This window comes from Marmota marmota, unplaced genomic scaffold (assembly GCF_001458135.2).
Source record: "Marmota marmota marmota unplaced genomic scaffold, marMar, whole genome shotgun sequence".
NCBI classification, from domain to species: domain Eukaryota; kingdom Metazoa; phylum Chordata; class Mammalia; order Rodentia; family Sciuridae; genus Marmota; species Marmota marmota.
Genome location: NW_025999880.1, coordinates 2258209 through 2277223, shown reverse-complemented (window position 1 = coordinate 2277223; position 19015 = coordinate 2258209). Strand labels below are relative to the sequence as shown.

Here is a 19015-nt window from a genome sequence, read left to right as displayed (position 1 = left end):
CCTACCCCATTACATGGCAAGTTGAGTACTAGGTCAATACCCAAAAGAAATGAATGACATATGTCTCTAAAAACACCATACAAAAATATTCAATTTCTGAGTGCAGTGGCACACTCCTGTAATCCCAGCGACTCACAAGGCTGAGGCAGGAGGATCAGTTTGAGGCCAGCCTCAGCCTATTTAGCCAGGCCCTGACTCAAAAACTACAAAGGAGGGATATAGCTTAGTGGTAAAGTGCCCCTGGGTTCAATCTCCAATACCAAGCAAAAAAGGAAGAGGAAGAGGAAGAAGAAGAAAATCCTAAAGAATATTCAACAGAAGCTTTATTGAATTTTTATACTATAAAACTGGAAACAAAACGTCTTCCAGTCATGTAAAGAATTTTATGAAACATTCTGCATTCATTTTCATAAGATAGTATACAGAAAAAGAACAAATAAGTACTACCCGTAAAACATGGAAAAAAATCCCACCATCACAATGTTAAGAGACAAGTCAGACAAAAGAAAACATACTGTCTTATCTATAATCATTTTTTTAATCAAGTACAATAGAAAAAAATTATCTCTGGTGACAGAAATTAGAATAGTGTTACTTGGGGGTACAAAGAGGACAGTGTTGACAGAGAAGTGATGAGGGATTCTTCTCAGGTGAGAGAAGCATTCTGTATCTTAAATTAGGTGACAGCTGAAAGATTTTATATATTTATATGTGTATATATATATATATATATATATATATATATATATATAAGAATTCAATCTATATGCTTACATATGCACACTTTAATATACAGATGGTCAATAAAACTGAGCAAAAAATAAAAAATTACCTTCCACAGACTCATAATTCAGCCTGTATCCAAATAATATATTGGTTTAGGGTAAAAAATGTCAAAAAGATCAAAACCAACAAGGAGTCTCATTAGAATAAATTTTGAACTCACATAGTATCCACTGCCTATATCAAATCAACTAAAGTCATATAATGCCACTATTACATTATTAGAACTCAATGGAAAATTAAATTTCAGATGTAAGACTTCTCTAAATGATATATTAGAAATATACACAGGGAAAATATATCTGTCTATTAATATGGGTGTATTCCAGAAGTTAAATCAATATTCTCTTCATTTCTTCTTTTTTTTTCACTCCATAACACCTAGTATTTCCACTGCAGATAACTAACAAGCCATCTACTACTACTTTTCCAGTAAGAGAATGGAACAAAAATAAGGCCCTGTTCTCAACAAAAGCAACATTTTGATTGTGGTCCAAACATTCTATGCTTACCAGTGTACTCAAATCACTAAGTTTATATTATTCCCAAATGAAGCATATAAAAATTGCTTCCTTAACATGGCAAGGTCTATTGGCACCAAACTTCTAATAAATAATATACTAATTGGTATTTACCTCAAATATGCCCTGGTATGTTTGTTCTAAAGCTTTCAGCGTGTGAAAGCTACACTAAAAGCTTTAGGGCAAATATTTCCTTTCAAGAACAGCTGCAACTTTTCTTAGATCAATGTGTTAGTGACACCTAGTGTCAATTTGAAGTATAAGCAAAGCTTCAAGAAAACAAAAATGCTAACTTTTGTAACTAAAATACACTGTTTCACACAACTTCCATCTTCCACATGCTGCAATGAATACATTTGCATGATTTAATATGAAATATGGATTATTTAAAAAGAACAAAAGAATCCCAAGAGCTGGGTGCAATGATGCATGACCATAATCCCAGCAATCAGGGAGACTTGAAGCAGGAGAATCACAAGTTGTATGTCAGACAGGACAATTAAACAGGACTCTATGTCAAAAAAAAAAAAAAAAACATGTAGGGGAGAGGGGACATGGGGAGGCGACGTGGTGGCAAAGCACCCCTGGGTTCAATACACAGGACAAAAAAAAAAACCCTCAGAAAATTTACAGTTAAGACTTATGCATTTGGCTGGGCATGGTGGTGCACAATCGCAAACACAGTGATTCGGAGGCTGAAGCCAGAGGGCTGTAAATTCGAGGCTAGCCTCAGTAACTTACTGAGACCCTGTCTCAAAAGAAATAAAAAAAGGACTAGGAATGTACCTCAGAAGTAAAGTGCTCCAAGTTTAAATCCCCTGTTCAAAAATAAATAAATAAAACAATAATTAAAAAGAAAAAAAAAAGATTTGTATATTTGGGTTGTGTGTTTGCAGCTCAGTGACACAGCACTTGCTTAGCATGGGTGAAGCTCTGGGTACAATCCCCACAAAGCCAAAATAAAATTTTTGTTAATTTAGTATAAATTTTACTTAGTAAACACTAACCAAATAATGAACTCTAATGAATGATACACATGCAAAGGTAGTTAGGAGCAAGCATGCCAATGTTTGCATTTACTTTAAATACACTAAGATAAATATGAGATAAAGCAAGCATAATAAAATGTAATAAAGAATGCAACCTAGGTAGTGGGTATTCATGTTTTCATGACAAAATTATTTCAATTTTGCTCTGTGTTCAAAATTTTAGAAGTCTTTACAGTGGTGAGAAAGCCTCAGCCCACCACTATGTCAGCCCTTAGACATCTCTCTCTACTCTTCACCTTGCCCACATTGCTCCACCTAAACAGCTTCCTCGTTATTCTTGAATATCTGAAGTATAGTCCCACTACAATGTTCAACCTGGTTTTGAATGCTCCTCCTTCAGATACCCATATGGATATTTCTTCTTCTGTACCTCTGTTGGACTGGATATTTGAGAGCCTGTCCAAGACCATCCTACATAAAATAAGAACCCAGAGCAACAAAAACCACCTACCTACAGTGGAAATTCCACAAGAATGGCTTTGTTTGCTCAGTGTTGTTTTCCCAGAACCTTCAACAGTCTGACATGTGATGAGCAATCAATAAATCTTTACTAAGTGAATGAATTAATAATAGGGTAAACATAAATGACATGGCTTTGCAAGAATGCAATTTGGCAAATATAACAAGAGCCTTACTTATATTGATCTCTCCAAATTACATGATCATAAAGATACTTATTTCATATTCTTAAAAATAAGAAATTTAAAAAATATAAATCAATGTTTCAGTATAAAGAAATTTTCCACCTCAGAGCTTCTGACTAGTACTTGTTGTTTTAATCTGACCCTGACTGAATCTTATTCTTGAGTTCATGCCACTTCCTTATCTAGTCTCATGATTCTCTTCATATTTCAATTTAAGCTGTAAATTAATTTGTTCCTATTTAAATTTCTCTGTCCTACTAGCTTCACGACCAAAAGACCACATCTATTGTGCTTTAACTATATATCCCAAACCTGTGTTGTATAAATGAACAAATACATGGATTTAAATCTTCATAGATCATGGGACCAAGTTAATCAATGTAAATCAATGTCTAAATTGAGAGAAGAGCTAAGCATGATGGCAGAGGCCTATAAACCCAACTACTCCAGAAGCTAAGACAGGAGGTTCACAAGTTCAAGGCCAACCTGGACAACTTAGCAAGACCCTATCTCAAAACAAAAAACTATAAGGGCTGGGGAATGTCACTTAATGCTAAAGCACCTTAGGGTTTAATTCCCATTAAGGAAAAAATAATAATAATAAAATAAATTTTTACCAGAGTATGTTTATTCTCTTAATTGAAAGCTCACAGTTGTATTAAACCAACAAACAGTTGCTGTGGATTTAGCTCAGTGTGAGCACCTGCCTAGCATCCATGATGCCTGGGTTCAATCCCTAGCATGCCAAAAAAAAATTAAATTAACATCAACCAATGGGAGCCCTTTACACACATTAGAAGCAAAAACTACTATGGTTTAAACAGGTTTTGACTTCCAGCTTTCCCACACTTACTGAAAAGCAGCATGTATGATTTAGCATGGGCAAAGAGTCACGAGAGGAATTTTTTCTAGGTTGACCAACGTAAAACTCCCCAATATCCAGCAAATGATTAGAAAAAGTGACTGACTGGTGGTAAGTGTAGATAAAGCAATGGCTAACAGTCACCAAAGTCTACAAAAGATAATTAAGAAGGCAGGGGGAAAAAAGCTAATTATGAATATTTAAAGGTATTTTACAAATGAAAACAAAAACTAAACTACCTGACTTCTGCTATCACATTTGGGAAGTAATGAATCATAGCTTTTAGGTCATAGGCTTTGAATTTGAACTCAGCTAATCTTTAACTTCTAGTTCCAACTTTTACAAGCACTGTGAACTTACCACCTACGAAAGAAGGTAATTTCTACCTGGTAGTATACATCAGCTGGGATAATGTGTATATAAATCTCTATACTGAGAGCTCAATCAATACACCAGAATAAGCTTTTTTTCCCAGGATAAGCTTATTTGCCTCCTAATTCATGAAACAGTACTTAAAGAATATACTACTATAATAGTATAAAACTAGTCAAAAGAAAATTCCATCAAGAAAAGATTATTCAAGCCCCTCAAAACACAATCTTAGCATAAGGAGGAATGAAGAACTTTAAATTGTTCAGAAATAAATACAAGTTAACTTTAAAACTATTAAAAGTAACACCTGTAATTACAACCAAACAAGTAGGCAGTTAAAGCAACCTGAGTCCCACCAAAGGAATGTGCTCAATCCAGTCAGCACCCCTAATCACACAAGACTCGAACTTCTTGTTAAAGCTATAGCTTCCTTTTTGTCTTCAACTCTGTCAACAAACAGCATATGGAGCAAATGAAATCTCTATTAATAAATAAACACCTCCTTTACAAAATCCTTTCCTCTAATCATGACCAAGAAGTATTGGTAAGTTTAAAAAAAAAAACTGCCAGATCTTGAGTCTTTTGCCTACACCTTTTAAATATGTTTTTAGGGCAGTGGTAGTGTGCTTGCCTAGCATGAGTGAGGCATTGGGTTTGATTCTCAGCACCACATATAAAATAATAATAATAATAATCCATAAACAACTAAAAAATTTTTAAATATTTTTTTAGTTGTAGATGGACAGAATACCTTTATCTTATTTACTTCTTTTTATGTGGTGCTGAGGATAAAATCCAGTGATGTGTGAGGCAAGCACTCTGCCACTGAGCCACAATCCCAGACCCTGTCTACACCTTTGGCATACTTAAATTATCTAAAAAACATTGCAGGGCCTTGCAAAACAACTAATAGCAAAAGAGGGGAAGGGGGTAAAGCTCAGCAGTAGAGCACTTGCATAACATGTTTAAGATCCTCAGCTGGAGGAGGAGGAGGAGGATGATTCTGTGCCTTTACAACATAAACCCAATCTTTAAAAAAAAAAAAAAACCCTAAACCATATGACAACTATTGATAAGAATAAAGGGCCAGGCATGGTGGCACATGCCTATAATTCCAGCAGCTCAGGAGACTGAGGCAGGAGGATTGTGAGCTGAATGTCAGCCTCAGCAACTTAGCAAAGCCCTAAGCAACTCAGCGAGACCCTTTTCCTAAACAAAACATTAAAAAGGGCTAGAGATGTGGCTCAATGGTTAAGCACCCCTGGGTTCAATCCCCAGTACTATTAAAAAAAAAGTGTGTGCATATATATATATATAAATGATTTATGAATAATTAGAATAAAGGACGAAAAGGTAATCACAAGTGATTTATGAAGTAATAATTTTTTAACTGAAAATGTTAAAGAATTATGTAGTCAATGTGATTGTTATATACTAATCCCTATGGCATTAAGGCCAAATTCTATAGTGAAAAGCATCTTAATGTCTATTAAATATAAGGTAATATGTTTACTTATAAATCTTCTAGGAAGAAACCATAATTCCCCAAAAAAACTAACTTTTTAAATAGGAAAAATTTCACACACACACACACACACACACACACTCACTAACACACAGTGTCAAGCAAGTTTGGTAACTTACATTTATTAAAGATATGAATTCAAATTTTATTGGCCAAAAGTCTCGAGCAGCAAAAGAATTGCACAACAGATTCACCCATCTAATGGGGAGATATAATATTTAGGTCATGCCAAACATATAACATATGGAAGACATATGAGATAAGCCAAAATACATGGTCCTTACTACATCTCACTGAGCTGTGTTGCTCCCCAGTCTCTCCCACTTTTACATTTTACTTTTTGTCATGCTAGAACACACACACAACTCAGCAGGCAAACCAGGATCATTATTTTGCAGTGTAAAATATTTACCAAAATACAAATGGAAGCCAGGCATAGTAGCACACACCTATAATCCTGTGCCTTTGGAGGCTGAGGCAGGAGGATCACAAGTTCAAAGCCAACCTCAGCAACTTAGCAAAACTCTCTCAAAAAATAAATAAATAAAAGGGCTGAGGATGTGGCTTAGTGGTAGGGCACCCCTGGTTCAATCTCCAGTACAAAAAAAAAAAAAAGCCATAAACTCCTGCTCAGATTTCACCAAAAGGAATTTTTCCTACATAGATACCCAGATATAGAGAACAACCTTTGTGCAAGTTCACTACCTCATTGTTTTAGTATGAAAAATATGGACACTTAAAGTATTTTCATCAATAAGGAACAAGTCATTAGAGAATATTCAAATAACAGAATTATTATGTACCTATAAAAGTCTGTGTAGGGGATGGGGTAGAGTGCTTGCCTGGCATGCATGAGGACCTGCATTTAATGATTCCCTAGCATCCAATTAAGAAAAATTGTCAATGAAGAAGTTCTCTAAATACTGACATTATGAATAAAAACAGTAAGATTCAGAACAAAAATGAAAGAAATATATTATATCTATTTTATTTATATAAAATATAGCTGTAAGAATACATCACAAATTACAATTCCTTGTTGCCTCAGGTTAGGGGAAATAGAGGATCAGAGCAGAAAGAAATTTGTTGACACTTTTCTACCTATTGAATTTTGTACCATGTCAAGTTTTAACTGATGCAAAATGTATTTATGTATGTATGTATTATGGTAACAGAGATTGAACGCAGGGGTACTTAACTACTGAGCCACATTCTCAACCCTTTTTTTTTTTTCATTTTATTTATTTATTTTTGGTACTGAGAATTTAATACAAGGGTGCCTGACCACTGAGCCACATCCCCGGCCCTTTTTGTTTTTTATTTTGAGACAGGGTCTCAAAGTTGCTTAAGCCAGCATTAAGTTGCTGAAACTGGTTCTAGAACTTAAAATTCTCCTGCCTCAGCCTCCCAAGCACTGAAAAAAATATGTATTTTTTTGTTTTGTTTTGTTTTTTAACTTTTTTTAGTTGTAGATGGACACAATATCTGTATTTTATTTATTTATTTTTATGTGGTGCTGAGGATTGAACCCAGTGCCTCACACATGCGAAGCAAGCGCTATACCACTGAGCTACAACCCCAGTCCTTTTTTTTTTTGATAACAAGGTACCTTTGGGTTCAGTCGACTCCAAGGGTGCCTAACCACTGAGAAACACTTTTTCACTTTTTTAAATTTTGAGACAGGGTCTTGCTAAGTTACCTAAAGCCTCACTAACTTGCCAAAGCTGGCTTCAAACATGTGATCCTCCTGCCTCAGCCTCCTGAGATGCTGGGATTACAGGCATACAGCACTGTCCCCAGTATTAATATACTTTTTTTTTTAAGAGAGAGAGAGAGAGAGAGAATTTTTTAATATTTATTTTTTAGTTTTCAGTGGACACAACATCTTTATTTTATTTTTATGTGGTGCTGAGGATTGAACCCAGCACCCTGCACATGCCAGGCAAGCGCACCACCGCTTGAGCCACATCCCCAGCCCCAATAAATATACTTTTAATGGTTGCTAATTTTTAAAAAATAATAAAACCCCACCTAGCATGGAAATACATGCCTGTAATTCCAGCTACTTGGGAGACTGAGGCAGAAGGATCAAAAATTTGATGCTAGTCTTAGCAACTTTTAGTCTTATCAACTTGGTAAGATTGTCTCAAATAAAAATTGAGACAGTTGAAAAGCATTAGACTTGCATGCTTGAGGCCTTGGGTTTAATCCCCAGCACTGCAAAAAAGAAAAAGAAGAAAAAAAATTTCCACAAGCCTCAGTTTACTCTTGAGCATAGCAGGACAAATAATAAATAATAATAACCCCTTCCTAATAAGGTACCAAGAAGAAAAATGAGATCTTGCATTTGATTTGCACTCTATTAACCATTTAGAGTATCTTTGATATGCCACTTGCCCCTCATTCCTAATTCCTTGTATTACATTGTACAAATGACAATGTCTTGGGAACTGCTTGTAAAATAAATGGATGAGACCTTAATAAAAGTATAAAATTACCTCCATATAAGCTAACATGCTGTGATGTTTTGTTTTGGGGATTCAACCACCTGCATACTTACAGGGATGCTCCAGACCTGCATTCCATCACTGTAGCCAATCATAACCAGCAGTGGTGGCTCATTCCCAGTGCTATGTATTTCATGAAATTCCAGATTTCTTGATGTATCTGTAGTAGAATTAAGAAAACACAATTAAACAATATAAATCTAGAAAACAACTGTAATGTTATTAATGTGATAATTATTTAAATTTTCTAATTCAAGAGCAAGCAGAAGTAAATAGAGTACATTATTTATTTATTTATACACTGGGGATTGAATCCAGAGGTGCTTTACAACTGAGCTACATTCATTTTTTATTTTGAGACAGGTTCTCACTAAGTTGCTTAGGCCTTGCTAAATTGTTGAGGCAGACCTCAAATTTATGATCCTCCTACTTCAGCCTCCAGAGTTGCTGGGATTACAGGCGTCCATCATGACCAGTCAGAAGGCACTATTTAAAAAACAATGAACAAGGGTTGGGGCTGTAACTCAATACTTGCCTAGCATGTGTGAGGTACTCAGTTCGATCCTCAGCACCACAGGAAAAAATAAATAAATAAAAGCATTCTGTCCATTTACAACTACAAAAAAAATTTTTTTAAAGAAAACAATGAACAAGAAGTTAAAATTGGAAAACCAGAAGGTTGTTTTGTTTTGTTTTGTTTTGTTTTTCTATTTCAGTACTGGATATTGAACCCAGGGCCTCACGTAAGCTATACAAACCCTCTTCTATTGAACTGTATCCCCAGTCTTGTTTACTTTGGGGACAGAGTCTCCCTAAATTGCCCAGGCTGACCTTGAACTTGGGGTTCTCCTACCTTAGGCTCCAGACTCCCTATGATTATAGACTTGCAACACCAGGCCTGCCCTGTAGTGACCATTGCTAATTTTTAAAAAATAATAAAACCGGGGCTGGGGATGTGGCTCAAGTGGTAGCGCGCTCGCCTGGCATGCGTGCGGCCTGGGTTCGATTCTCAGCACCACATACAAACAAAGATGTTGTGCCCGCCGATAACTAAAAAATAAATATTAAAAAAAATTCTCTCTCTCTCTCTTTAAAAAAAATAATAATAATAAAGCTTTAAAAAATAAATTAATAAAATAATAAAACCCCACCTAGCATGGTAGTACATGCCTGTAATTCCAGCTAGTTGGGAGACTTAACCATTATCATACCACAGATAAAGTCTTTCACTACACAAACTGGAAATCTCATGTTGCCAAAGACCTATTTATACCTGAACTATTTTCTTCTCATTCCGAGCAATTACAGTTGTCTTTCTTTTGGTCTAAAGTAAATCCATCCATTGAGCTTTGAATCCCAAAGCAAATTCTACTGCTCCATTCCTTATTACATTAAAATGAAGAGTTTCTGTTAATCATAAGCCACTGTCATCAGAAGAATGAAAAGGCAAATCCCAGTTTAGAAGAAGAGCACCCACAATGATTCACCAAGAACATAAGATTAAACCTTAAAATCAGGGCAGAGGGGCATCACAGTAATCCCAAATACTTAGAAGGTCAAGATGGGAGGATTGAAAGTTCAAGAGCTGCCTTGGCAACTAAGGAAGATCTAGTCTCAAAATTTAAAAACAATTGTTAAAAGTGCTGGGGACGTGGCTCATCGGGAGAGTGCTGCCTGTGAAGGACAAAGACCTGGGTTCAATCCCCAGTACTGCAAAAAAAATTAAAAATAAAATGAAAAATTTAAAAAGAAAGTTCTCTAACACATTCTAATCTCCAAAAAGCAAAAAAAAAAAAATGTATTTCTCAAGAAAGAAAGTTGATAAGAGTATATAATATGAGATAGGTATTATTAAATGAAAGTTATAGAGTGTCATTGTTTTGGACTAAGCTCCTTCTCTAGCCCCCAACAGCTTCGACTTAACACCAAAGTGGAGTCATTCATACTACCATTCACAATACCAAAACAGAACTCCTATCTGATCACACTGGCATGCAGGAGAGAGAGAGATAATGGCCAAATTCCCCAAACAGGCCAGTTTCAGTTGGTATGAAAATAAAGTTCCCTATCCTTTAATCCTTATAAAAAAAATTAACCTGAAGTAACCTGATGTTAATCAATTATTTTATATTGTTCTATTACCCCATTCCAACTTACAAGGAAAGTAACTTTGAAGTGATCAATTCCTTTTTTGCTGTTTTTGCTTTCTTCAACCCTTTTGTCTATAAAACCAACTTCCTCTGCTCCACCCACTTAAATGTTTATTCTGTTTTGTGGAATAAAGTATTGTCTGATTCTAGAATCAAAAAAATAAAGCCAACTGGGCTGAGGACATAACTCAGGGTAGATGCTTGCTTAGCATGCATGAGGACCAGGGTTTGATCCCCATACTACAAAAAATAAAATAAAATAATAAAGCCAACTTATACTGTTAACCTAAATTATTATAATCTTGTCTGTTACAAATATTAATAATGAAGGAAAAAAAGAGAAAGACAAGTCATATTCTAATAAGGAAGGAATCCAATAGAAAATCATAAAAAGAATAAAATTAAAAATATAATAAGATTTCAAAGAGATGGGGTTGGGGAAGCACTTCCCTAGCAAGCATGAGGCCCTGGATTTGACTACCAGTAACATTAATAGTGTGCACTATCTCATACACACATAGACACACACACACACATACACACACACACACACAGCAGACTGGAGTTTAATACTAATTTCGGTTATTTGAATGTTCCAAAATAAAAAAGCATTTCTAAAAATATTTGTCATTGATATCATAAATTATCATCCATAAGTGTTTTGTTATTCACAAAGAAGGGTCAAGAAGTTGATATCATGTGAAAGAACAAGCTAATAGAATTCAAAATTAAGTAAACTCAGTCTCTAAAAGTGACTTTCATCCTTTCTCATCCTGAACCATAGCTCCACAAGGAAAATAAGGCAAAACATACTAAGTCTTAGAGGATAAAGCAACCCAAAGAATAGGAGAAAATATTTACAATTCATATATCTGATAAGGAATTGATAAACAGCATATACAGAGAACACTGGGGGAAATTTTCAAAAATGGGCAAAGGACTTCAATAGACATTTCTACAGATATAGTAGTATCCTCATAGCTGCCTAAAACCACAGACAGTTAAAAAAAAAATACCAATAATTTATTTTCCAAATTAACTAAGCATTTATCATGTACTATGGTCATACTGCTATTTGCAATATGAGACCAAAATTAATAAAAAATTTTTCTTCTGCAAAATTTCACACATAGATTCATTCTTAGCAATTTCGGCATACCTTTTTCTTCCCTTATTAACTCAAGATCTTTCACTTAAAGGAAGCAGTTTATGGCTTCTCTTTTGCCTCTCTAAATTGCCAGCATCACTACTCTTGCTTATTGGGACATTAGTTAAGTAAAATAAAAGTTACTAGAAACAAACACTGCAGTACTGCAACCACTGATTTGATAACCAAGAAGACTACTGTGTGACTAACAAGCTTGTAGCATGTATAAAGAGGATATACTGTCCAATATATGATTCATATTCCAGGAAGAACAGAGTAGGAAAGAACACAAACCCACAAGATTTCATCAGGCAACTCAGAACAGTGTGCAATTTAAAACTTGTGAATTGTTTAATTCTTAAATTTTCTATTTAACATTTTCAGACCATAGCTAATTGAAGATAGATGAAACCATGGAATGTGAAATCATGAATAACAAGGGACTGGTGTATACTACTGACCAATAAGTAAATGAAAAGATACTTAAAATCAATATGCATTAGGGAAACATAAATCAAAACTACAACTCACATCTCCAAGGACAGCTAATACATAAAGTAATAATAATAATGCCAAGTGTTGAAAAGTATGTAGAGGGGCTGGGAGTGTAACTCAGCTACTTCAGACACTAAGGCAGAAGGATTGCGAGTCTGAGATCAGCTTAGGCAAGACCTTATCACTAAATAAAAAAGGCTGGGAATACAGCTCAATAATAGAGCACTTGCCTAGCAGAAGCAAGGCCCTAATTTCAATCCCCAGGACCACAATAAACAAACAAAGATAAAAAACAGATGTGGAGGGGCTGGGGTTGTGGCTCAGTGGCAAGAGTGCTTGCCTAGCATGCGTGAGGCATTGGGTTCAATCCTAGCACCACATAAAAATAAAAACAAAGAAAAGAAAGGTATTGTGTCTATCTAAAAAGAAAAAATTCAAAGAAAAAAAAGGATGTGGAGAAGCATCATCAGTAGGAATAGAACATCATACAGTCATTGTGGGAAATAGTAAAGCAGATCCCCAAAATTTAAAAATGGAATCACCATGTGATCCAGCAATTCTTCTGAGTATATACCTGAAAGAACTGGAGCACAAAGAGATATTTGCACACCAATGCTCACAGCAGCATTATTTACAACAGGCAAAACATGGAAGCAATCCAAGTATCTACTGAAAAATAAATGGATCAAAAACTGTGGTATTATCTGGTCTTAGTAGCATACACCTATAATTTAAGCTACTTGGGAGACTGGGACAGAAGTATTGCTGAGCCCAGGAGTTCAAAGTCAGTCTTGGCAACAGAACAAGGACCCCATCTCAAAAAAAATAACATAAAATAAAAAAGTAGTATGTAAATACAATGCAATGAAATGTTAAACTCCTTAAAAAGGAATTCTGACACCAGGCGCAGTGGCACATGCCTGTAATCCCAGCAGCTCAGGAGATTGAGGCAGGAGGATCACAAGCTCAAAGAGAGCCTCAGCAAAAGTGAGGTGCTGAGCAACTTAGTGAAACCCTCTCTCTAAATAAAATACAAATAGGGCTGGGGATGTAGCTCAGTGGTGGAGTACCCCTGAGTTCAATCCCCAGTAAACCACCCCTGCAAAAAAAGGAATTCTGACATATACTACAACATGAATGAACCTTGAAGATATTATGCTATATGAAATAAGCCAGTCACAAAAAAGGCAAATATTATTTGATTCCACACATATAAGGTACCTAGAGTAGTCAAAATCATACCAAGTAGAATAGTGATTGACAGGGGATGGGAAATTAGGAGAATATATAATTATTTTTTAATGAATACTGTTTGTTTTATAAGATGAAAATGTTATGGAGACTGATGGTGGTGATGGCTATACAACAAACATTATGTTTTTCATTGTTGTTTTTTGAGACAGTCTGGCTGTGTTACCCAGGCTGGCCTAGAACTAATAATCCTTTCTCTTCTGTCTCCTGAGTAGCTGGGATTACAATTATGTGCCACTGCACTCAACTTTTATGAATGTTTTTAATACCACAGAACTATACACTTAAAAATGATTAAAGTGAGCCAGGCGTGGTGATGATCACCTGTAATCCCAGTGGCTCAGGAGGCTGAAACAGGAGAATCACAAATTCAAAGCCAGCCTCAGCAAGGCAAGGCGCTAAGCAAATCAGTGAGACCCTGTCTCTAAATAAAATATAAAACAGGGCAGGAGGTGTGGCTCAGTGGTTGAGTGCCCCTGAGTTCAATCCCCAGTACCAAAAAAAAAAAAAAGATTAAGATGGTAAATCAGGGGCTAGAGTTGTGGTTCAGCGGTAGAACACTTGTCTGGCATGTGTGAATCACTGGGTTCAATTCTCAATACCATATATAAATAAAATAAAGGTCCATCAGCAACTAAAATACATACATATATATTTTTAAAAGATGGTAAACAATAGCATATATCCATTTTATCACAATTGAAAAAAAACTAGAGGGTGGGGTTGTGGCTCAGTGGTAGAGTACTTGCCCAGCATGTGTGAGGTACTGGATTCGATATTCAGCACCACATAAAAAAATACATAAACAAAATAAAGGTATTGTGTCCATCTGCAATTAAAAAAAAAAAACCTAGAAACAAAAAGTCTTAAGGAAATAAAAACCCAAGATATGATATTAGTAAATTCCCAAACAGGAAATTAAAATAATTTATTATATTTTAAAATGCAAACTTAATGCAGACAACAGATTATACTGGTGATAAAAGAGCTGAGAGGCCATCTATGGAGCTGTGAGGCAACCTATTCAATGAGCAACAATAGAAAGCCATCACTACCCCTTGGCTAAGGGTGGAGTGCAAGGTGGCAGGTCACTTGGCAGAAACTGGAATGCAGGTAGGTTGTCCAGGGGAGACTAAAACCACAGGGGAAAAACCACAGAAATGGGTGAAGCACTGGCTTCAATCCTCAGCACCACATAAAAATAAAATAAAAGTGTGTCCACCTACAACTAAATAAATAAATAAATGAAACAAAACAACAACAACATATATATGTAATATATATTGTTGCACAAATATATACAAATATACACATTATAGATAATTGAATATCAACAAAATAGCTGCAACTTTTTTGAAATTTTATAGTTATGAAAGACTGGAAAATACATAGAGGGGCAGGCAGCCCCCTTGTGAAAAAGAGTGGGAAAAGGCAACGAATGAAAACAGACATTGGACTAACAAATTCTACTCGGACAAAAATAATTTTAAAGTCTAAAAAGTTCAACATTTTTGCAAATGATTAGTTTGCAGTTATAAATCCTACAAAATTGATCGAACTTGAATTACAACATCTTTCCTAAGAAAATCTTAATTCACTTGAATTTAAGTTTGAGGCTACACATTGTGTTAAACTTTAAGACTTGTACAATATATATTTGTTCTAAAGAAATTTCTGTAGTGTGGGTGTTACCTTTTAATTAAAAATGAATTCATTTTGAAAGCCAAAAAGTTACTATAAAAGAAAATAATTGGACTACAGTAAGAGTTCTCTTTCTGGGATCTGGTCAACCCCAAACAAACATTTAATTCACATATTCCAAAAAAGTTTAAATCATACCATTTAAATCTGCATTTTCAAATCTGACCCAGACTATTTTCTCCTTTTCTTCTGTTAAAGATGTTCCACTGTAAGCCTGTATAGTAAACAGAAATGTTTAAATAAAAATGTTTTACAGCTCTATTACTGATGTTCAGTAAAATCAATTCTATCCCTCTCCAACTGCACTAATCCTCTATCTTGGTAACTAACACATTTTAGAATATTATTACTCTGATGGATATTCATAAAGAAGTCTAATGACTTTGGTTAAAAAGATAATTTTTGACTAATTAAAAAATTGCAGACACCTAAAAATATAATCATCACAATCTGTAAGAAACAACTCACAGGCACAAAAAAACTAAAATACCACCTGTATTGGTCAATGAATAAGGCTTAAAACTACCACCTTTATATAATTCATCCCTCGGTGCTTTTTCTCAGACAATTACACAATACCTACAGCTCTCAAGAGTATTATTTTTTTCACCTGTTATCTGGCTTCTAGATCCAACCTATCAGCTAATTCTTACAAGCCTGCAAGGATCACAAAGATAAATATTAAGGGCTAACAAGTGTGGATAATACTTATCAGTATTTAAAAGGATTCATCTCTACATGAAGCATGTTTGTATTTTAAATTTTTTAAATCGCATAGAGCAGGGCTCCAGTGCATACGCCTGTAATCTAACTAATCAGAAGCCTGAGGCAGGAGGATCACTTCAGCCCAGGAGTTCAGGCCAGCCTGGTCAACACAGCAAACCCTGACTCAAAAAATAAAACAAGGGGGGCTGGGGATGTGGCTCAAGCGGTAGCGCGCTCGCCTGGCATGCGTGCGGCCCAGGTTCGATCCTCAGCACCACATACAAACAAAGATGTTGTGTCTGCCGAAAACTAAACAATAAACATTAAAAAATTCTCTCTCTCTCCCCCTCCCTCTCCTCTCTCTCTTTAAAAAAAAAAAAAATTTAAAAAAAAAAAAATAAAAAAAATAAAACAAGGGGAGCTAGGGATGCAGCTCAAGTGGTACTGTGCTGGCCTGGCATGCGCAAGGCACTCGATCCTCAGAACCACATAAAAAATAAATAAATAAAGATATTGGGCCACCTAAAACAAAAAAATAAATAAATATTTAAAAAATAATAATAAAAAAAATAAAACAAGGTTCTGGGGTTGTCGCTCAGTGGTAGAGCGCTCGCCTAGCACGGGTGAAGCACTGGGTTCAATCCTCAGCACCACATAAAAATAAAATAAAAGTGTGTCGGGGCTGGGGATGTGGCTCAAGTGGTAGCACACTCTCCTGGCATACGTGCGGCCCGGGGTTCAATCCTCAGCATCACATACAAACAAAGATGTTGTGTCTGCCGAAAACTAAAAAAATAAATATTAAAAATTCTCTCTCTCTCTCTCTCTCTCTCTCCCTCTCTCTTAAAAAAAAAAGTGTGTCCACCTACAACTATATAAATAAATAAAACAAAACAACAACAACATATATATGTAATATATACTGTTGCACAAATATATACAAATATACACATATAGATAATTGAATATCAACAAAATAGCTGCAACTTTTTGAAATTTTATAGTTATTTAGTGTGCAGAACAATTATTTAATATAAGCTGCACCAAAAGCATACAAAAATTACTAACCCATACAAATTTACAGCACTTCCTCTTAGAAATTTAAGTATCCATAGTATACCAATTTAACACCAATTTACATATCCACACTATACCACACAAGGCTAATGGTGATCAAAAATACCACTAAAAGACAGGGTTACCTTAATAGATTTACTATCCAAAATAATTACCTTACAAATTCATACAATTTCAATCGTCTTTTTGAAAAAGGAAAACATATGAAGGGACCAAGGTTTAGCTGAGTGGTAATGTGCTAAGCCCTGGGTTTAATCCCCAACACCAAGAAAATAAAAATAAAAACAAGTGGTATGTATAAACAGTTAATTTCTTGAAAGAAGAGAAAAATCTTCACTGGAACCAACTGACTGATTATCTTCAACCACCTCACTCTCATCTTCTTCCTAAGTCTTGTTATTTTTAGTCTTGAGGTTTTTTTGTTGGTTTGTTTTTTGTTTTGTTTTGTTCTGTTCTGTGTGTGTGATACTAGGGATTGGACCCAGGGACACTCTACCAAGAGTTAACATTTCCAGAATTTCTTAGTTTTTAATTTGGTACAGGGTCTCACTAAGTTGCCAGGGCTGGACTCAAACTTAGGATCCTCCTGCCTCATCTCCAAGTTGCTAGGATTACAGGCACATGCCACCATGCTCAGTTTCAAAACTTTGTTTCTTTTTTTAAATATTTATTTTTTAGTTTTCGGCAGACACAACATCTTTGTTTGTATGTGGTGCTGAGGATCGAACCCGGGCCGCATGCATGCCAGGCCAGCGCTCTACCGCTTGAGCCACATGCCTAGCCCTCAGAAGTTTTTTTTTTTTTAATATTTATTTTTTAGTTGTAGTTGGACACTATAGCTTTATTTTATTCATATATTTTTATGTGGTGCTGAGGACCAAACCCAGTGTCTCACAGGTGTAAGGCGAGAGCTCTACCACTGAGCTACAACCCCAGCCCTCAAAACTTTTTATAAAAACAAACTTATTTATGAATAATTTTAGATTATTAAACACAGTACAGAGAGTTATTATAATCCCCACCTAGTTGAAGTTGATTATATAAACTAATCCAAAAAAATCTTATATTACCATACTTTGATATATTTTTACTAATATACCCGAGAACTTATTTGGATTTCACAAATTTTTTTAAAATTTTTTTTAGTTTTAGTTGGACACAATACCTTTATTTTATTTATTTTTATGTGGTGCTGAGGATCGAACCCAGTACCTCACACATGCTAGGCGAGCATTCTACTGCTGAGCCACAACCCCAGCCCCTTCACAAAATTTTCCACTAAAATCCTTTCTCTCTTCCAGGATCCAGTGTGGTATACTTCATTGCATTTAAAAGAACTTTGTTTTTTTTTCCCTAAGTCAGGGTTCTCTTTAATCTGGTAAATCACTAACATTCCAAATTTTCCTTCAGCTTAGCCAACTTATTGAAAGACATCTTATCTACAGTTTTATTCAACATTCTCCCAATTCCTCTGCAACATCTTCAAAATGCTCTCCTTTGAAATTATCAGATCAAAGGGCACAGTTCACGGTTCTGACCAGCCATCAACCCTATCAGTTGAACACAACTAGAATTATTCAGTGGGTCATATGAACAAATGCCAGTATCTAGTCTAATAACACATTTTCTCTCTTCACAGGGATATTTACAGAACCAGATAATAATTTCTAGACTTCATGAATGTGATGATTCCCAGAATAGTGCAGGATTTGGAACATAACATTAAGAAAAAAAATTAGCTGACCACAAAGTACCAAGCAGGATTCTGGATTAAATGTGGAAGGAGTTAGAAAGCACTGTTTTCGGGCCTACCAAACAGTATACAAAGTGTCTAATGTAAAAAAGGTTTCCCCTATTTTTGCTCTTCTAAGCAAAATATGGCCACTAGCTCCGTAGTCGCTAAAGCTCACTTTATAATTATCAACTATAATGTTTTTGGCTCATCTGATTATATCAACTACTGATTATAAGCCATAAATCTCTCTGGCCCTCCATCTCTAGTCTCCTCAGGCTCCCTCTAAGACAGACTACTCAATATTTGTTTTGCTTTATTTTATGCTTCCTATATATGGTATCCTAGGCCTCAACATAAACTCATGATGAATACAAAGATTAACCCCATTTATACAATAGGACACCAATATTTAGAAATAGGAATCAGTAACTTGCCCAGAGATAATAACTAGAGTTGACATATAAAACCAGATCTAATATCAATATCTGTAG

The 19015-nt window shown here is 35.3% G+C and overlaps 1 protein-coding gene across 9 annotated transcripts in view; it reads right to left on the bottom strand.

Moving 5' to 3' along the window:
* Bcas3 (BCAS3 microtubule associated cell migration factor) overlaps window positions 1-19015 on the bottom strand; it is a 575967-nt gene that overhangs the window by 546886 nt on the left and 10066 nt on the right. For all 9 annotated transcript variants that reach the window (XR_007342273.1, XM_048788041.1, XM_048788067.1 and 6 more), the window contains 2 exons: window positions 15146-15221; window positions 8317-8423 (listed from right to left, as the gene is read on the bottom strand). Coding sequence is in view for 8 of the 9 variants with exons in the window: in XM_048788041.1 (XP_048643998.1) it covers window positions 8317-8423; window positions 15146-15221 (183 nt within the window). In the remaining variant the exon portion in view is untranslated. The remainder of the gene's footprint in view (window positions 1-8316; window positions 8424-15145; window positions 15222-19015) is intronic.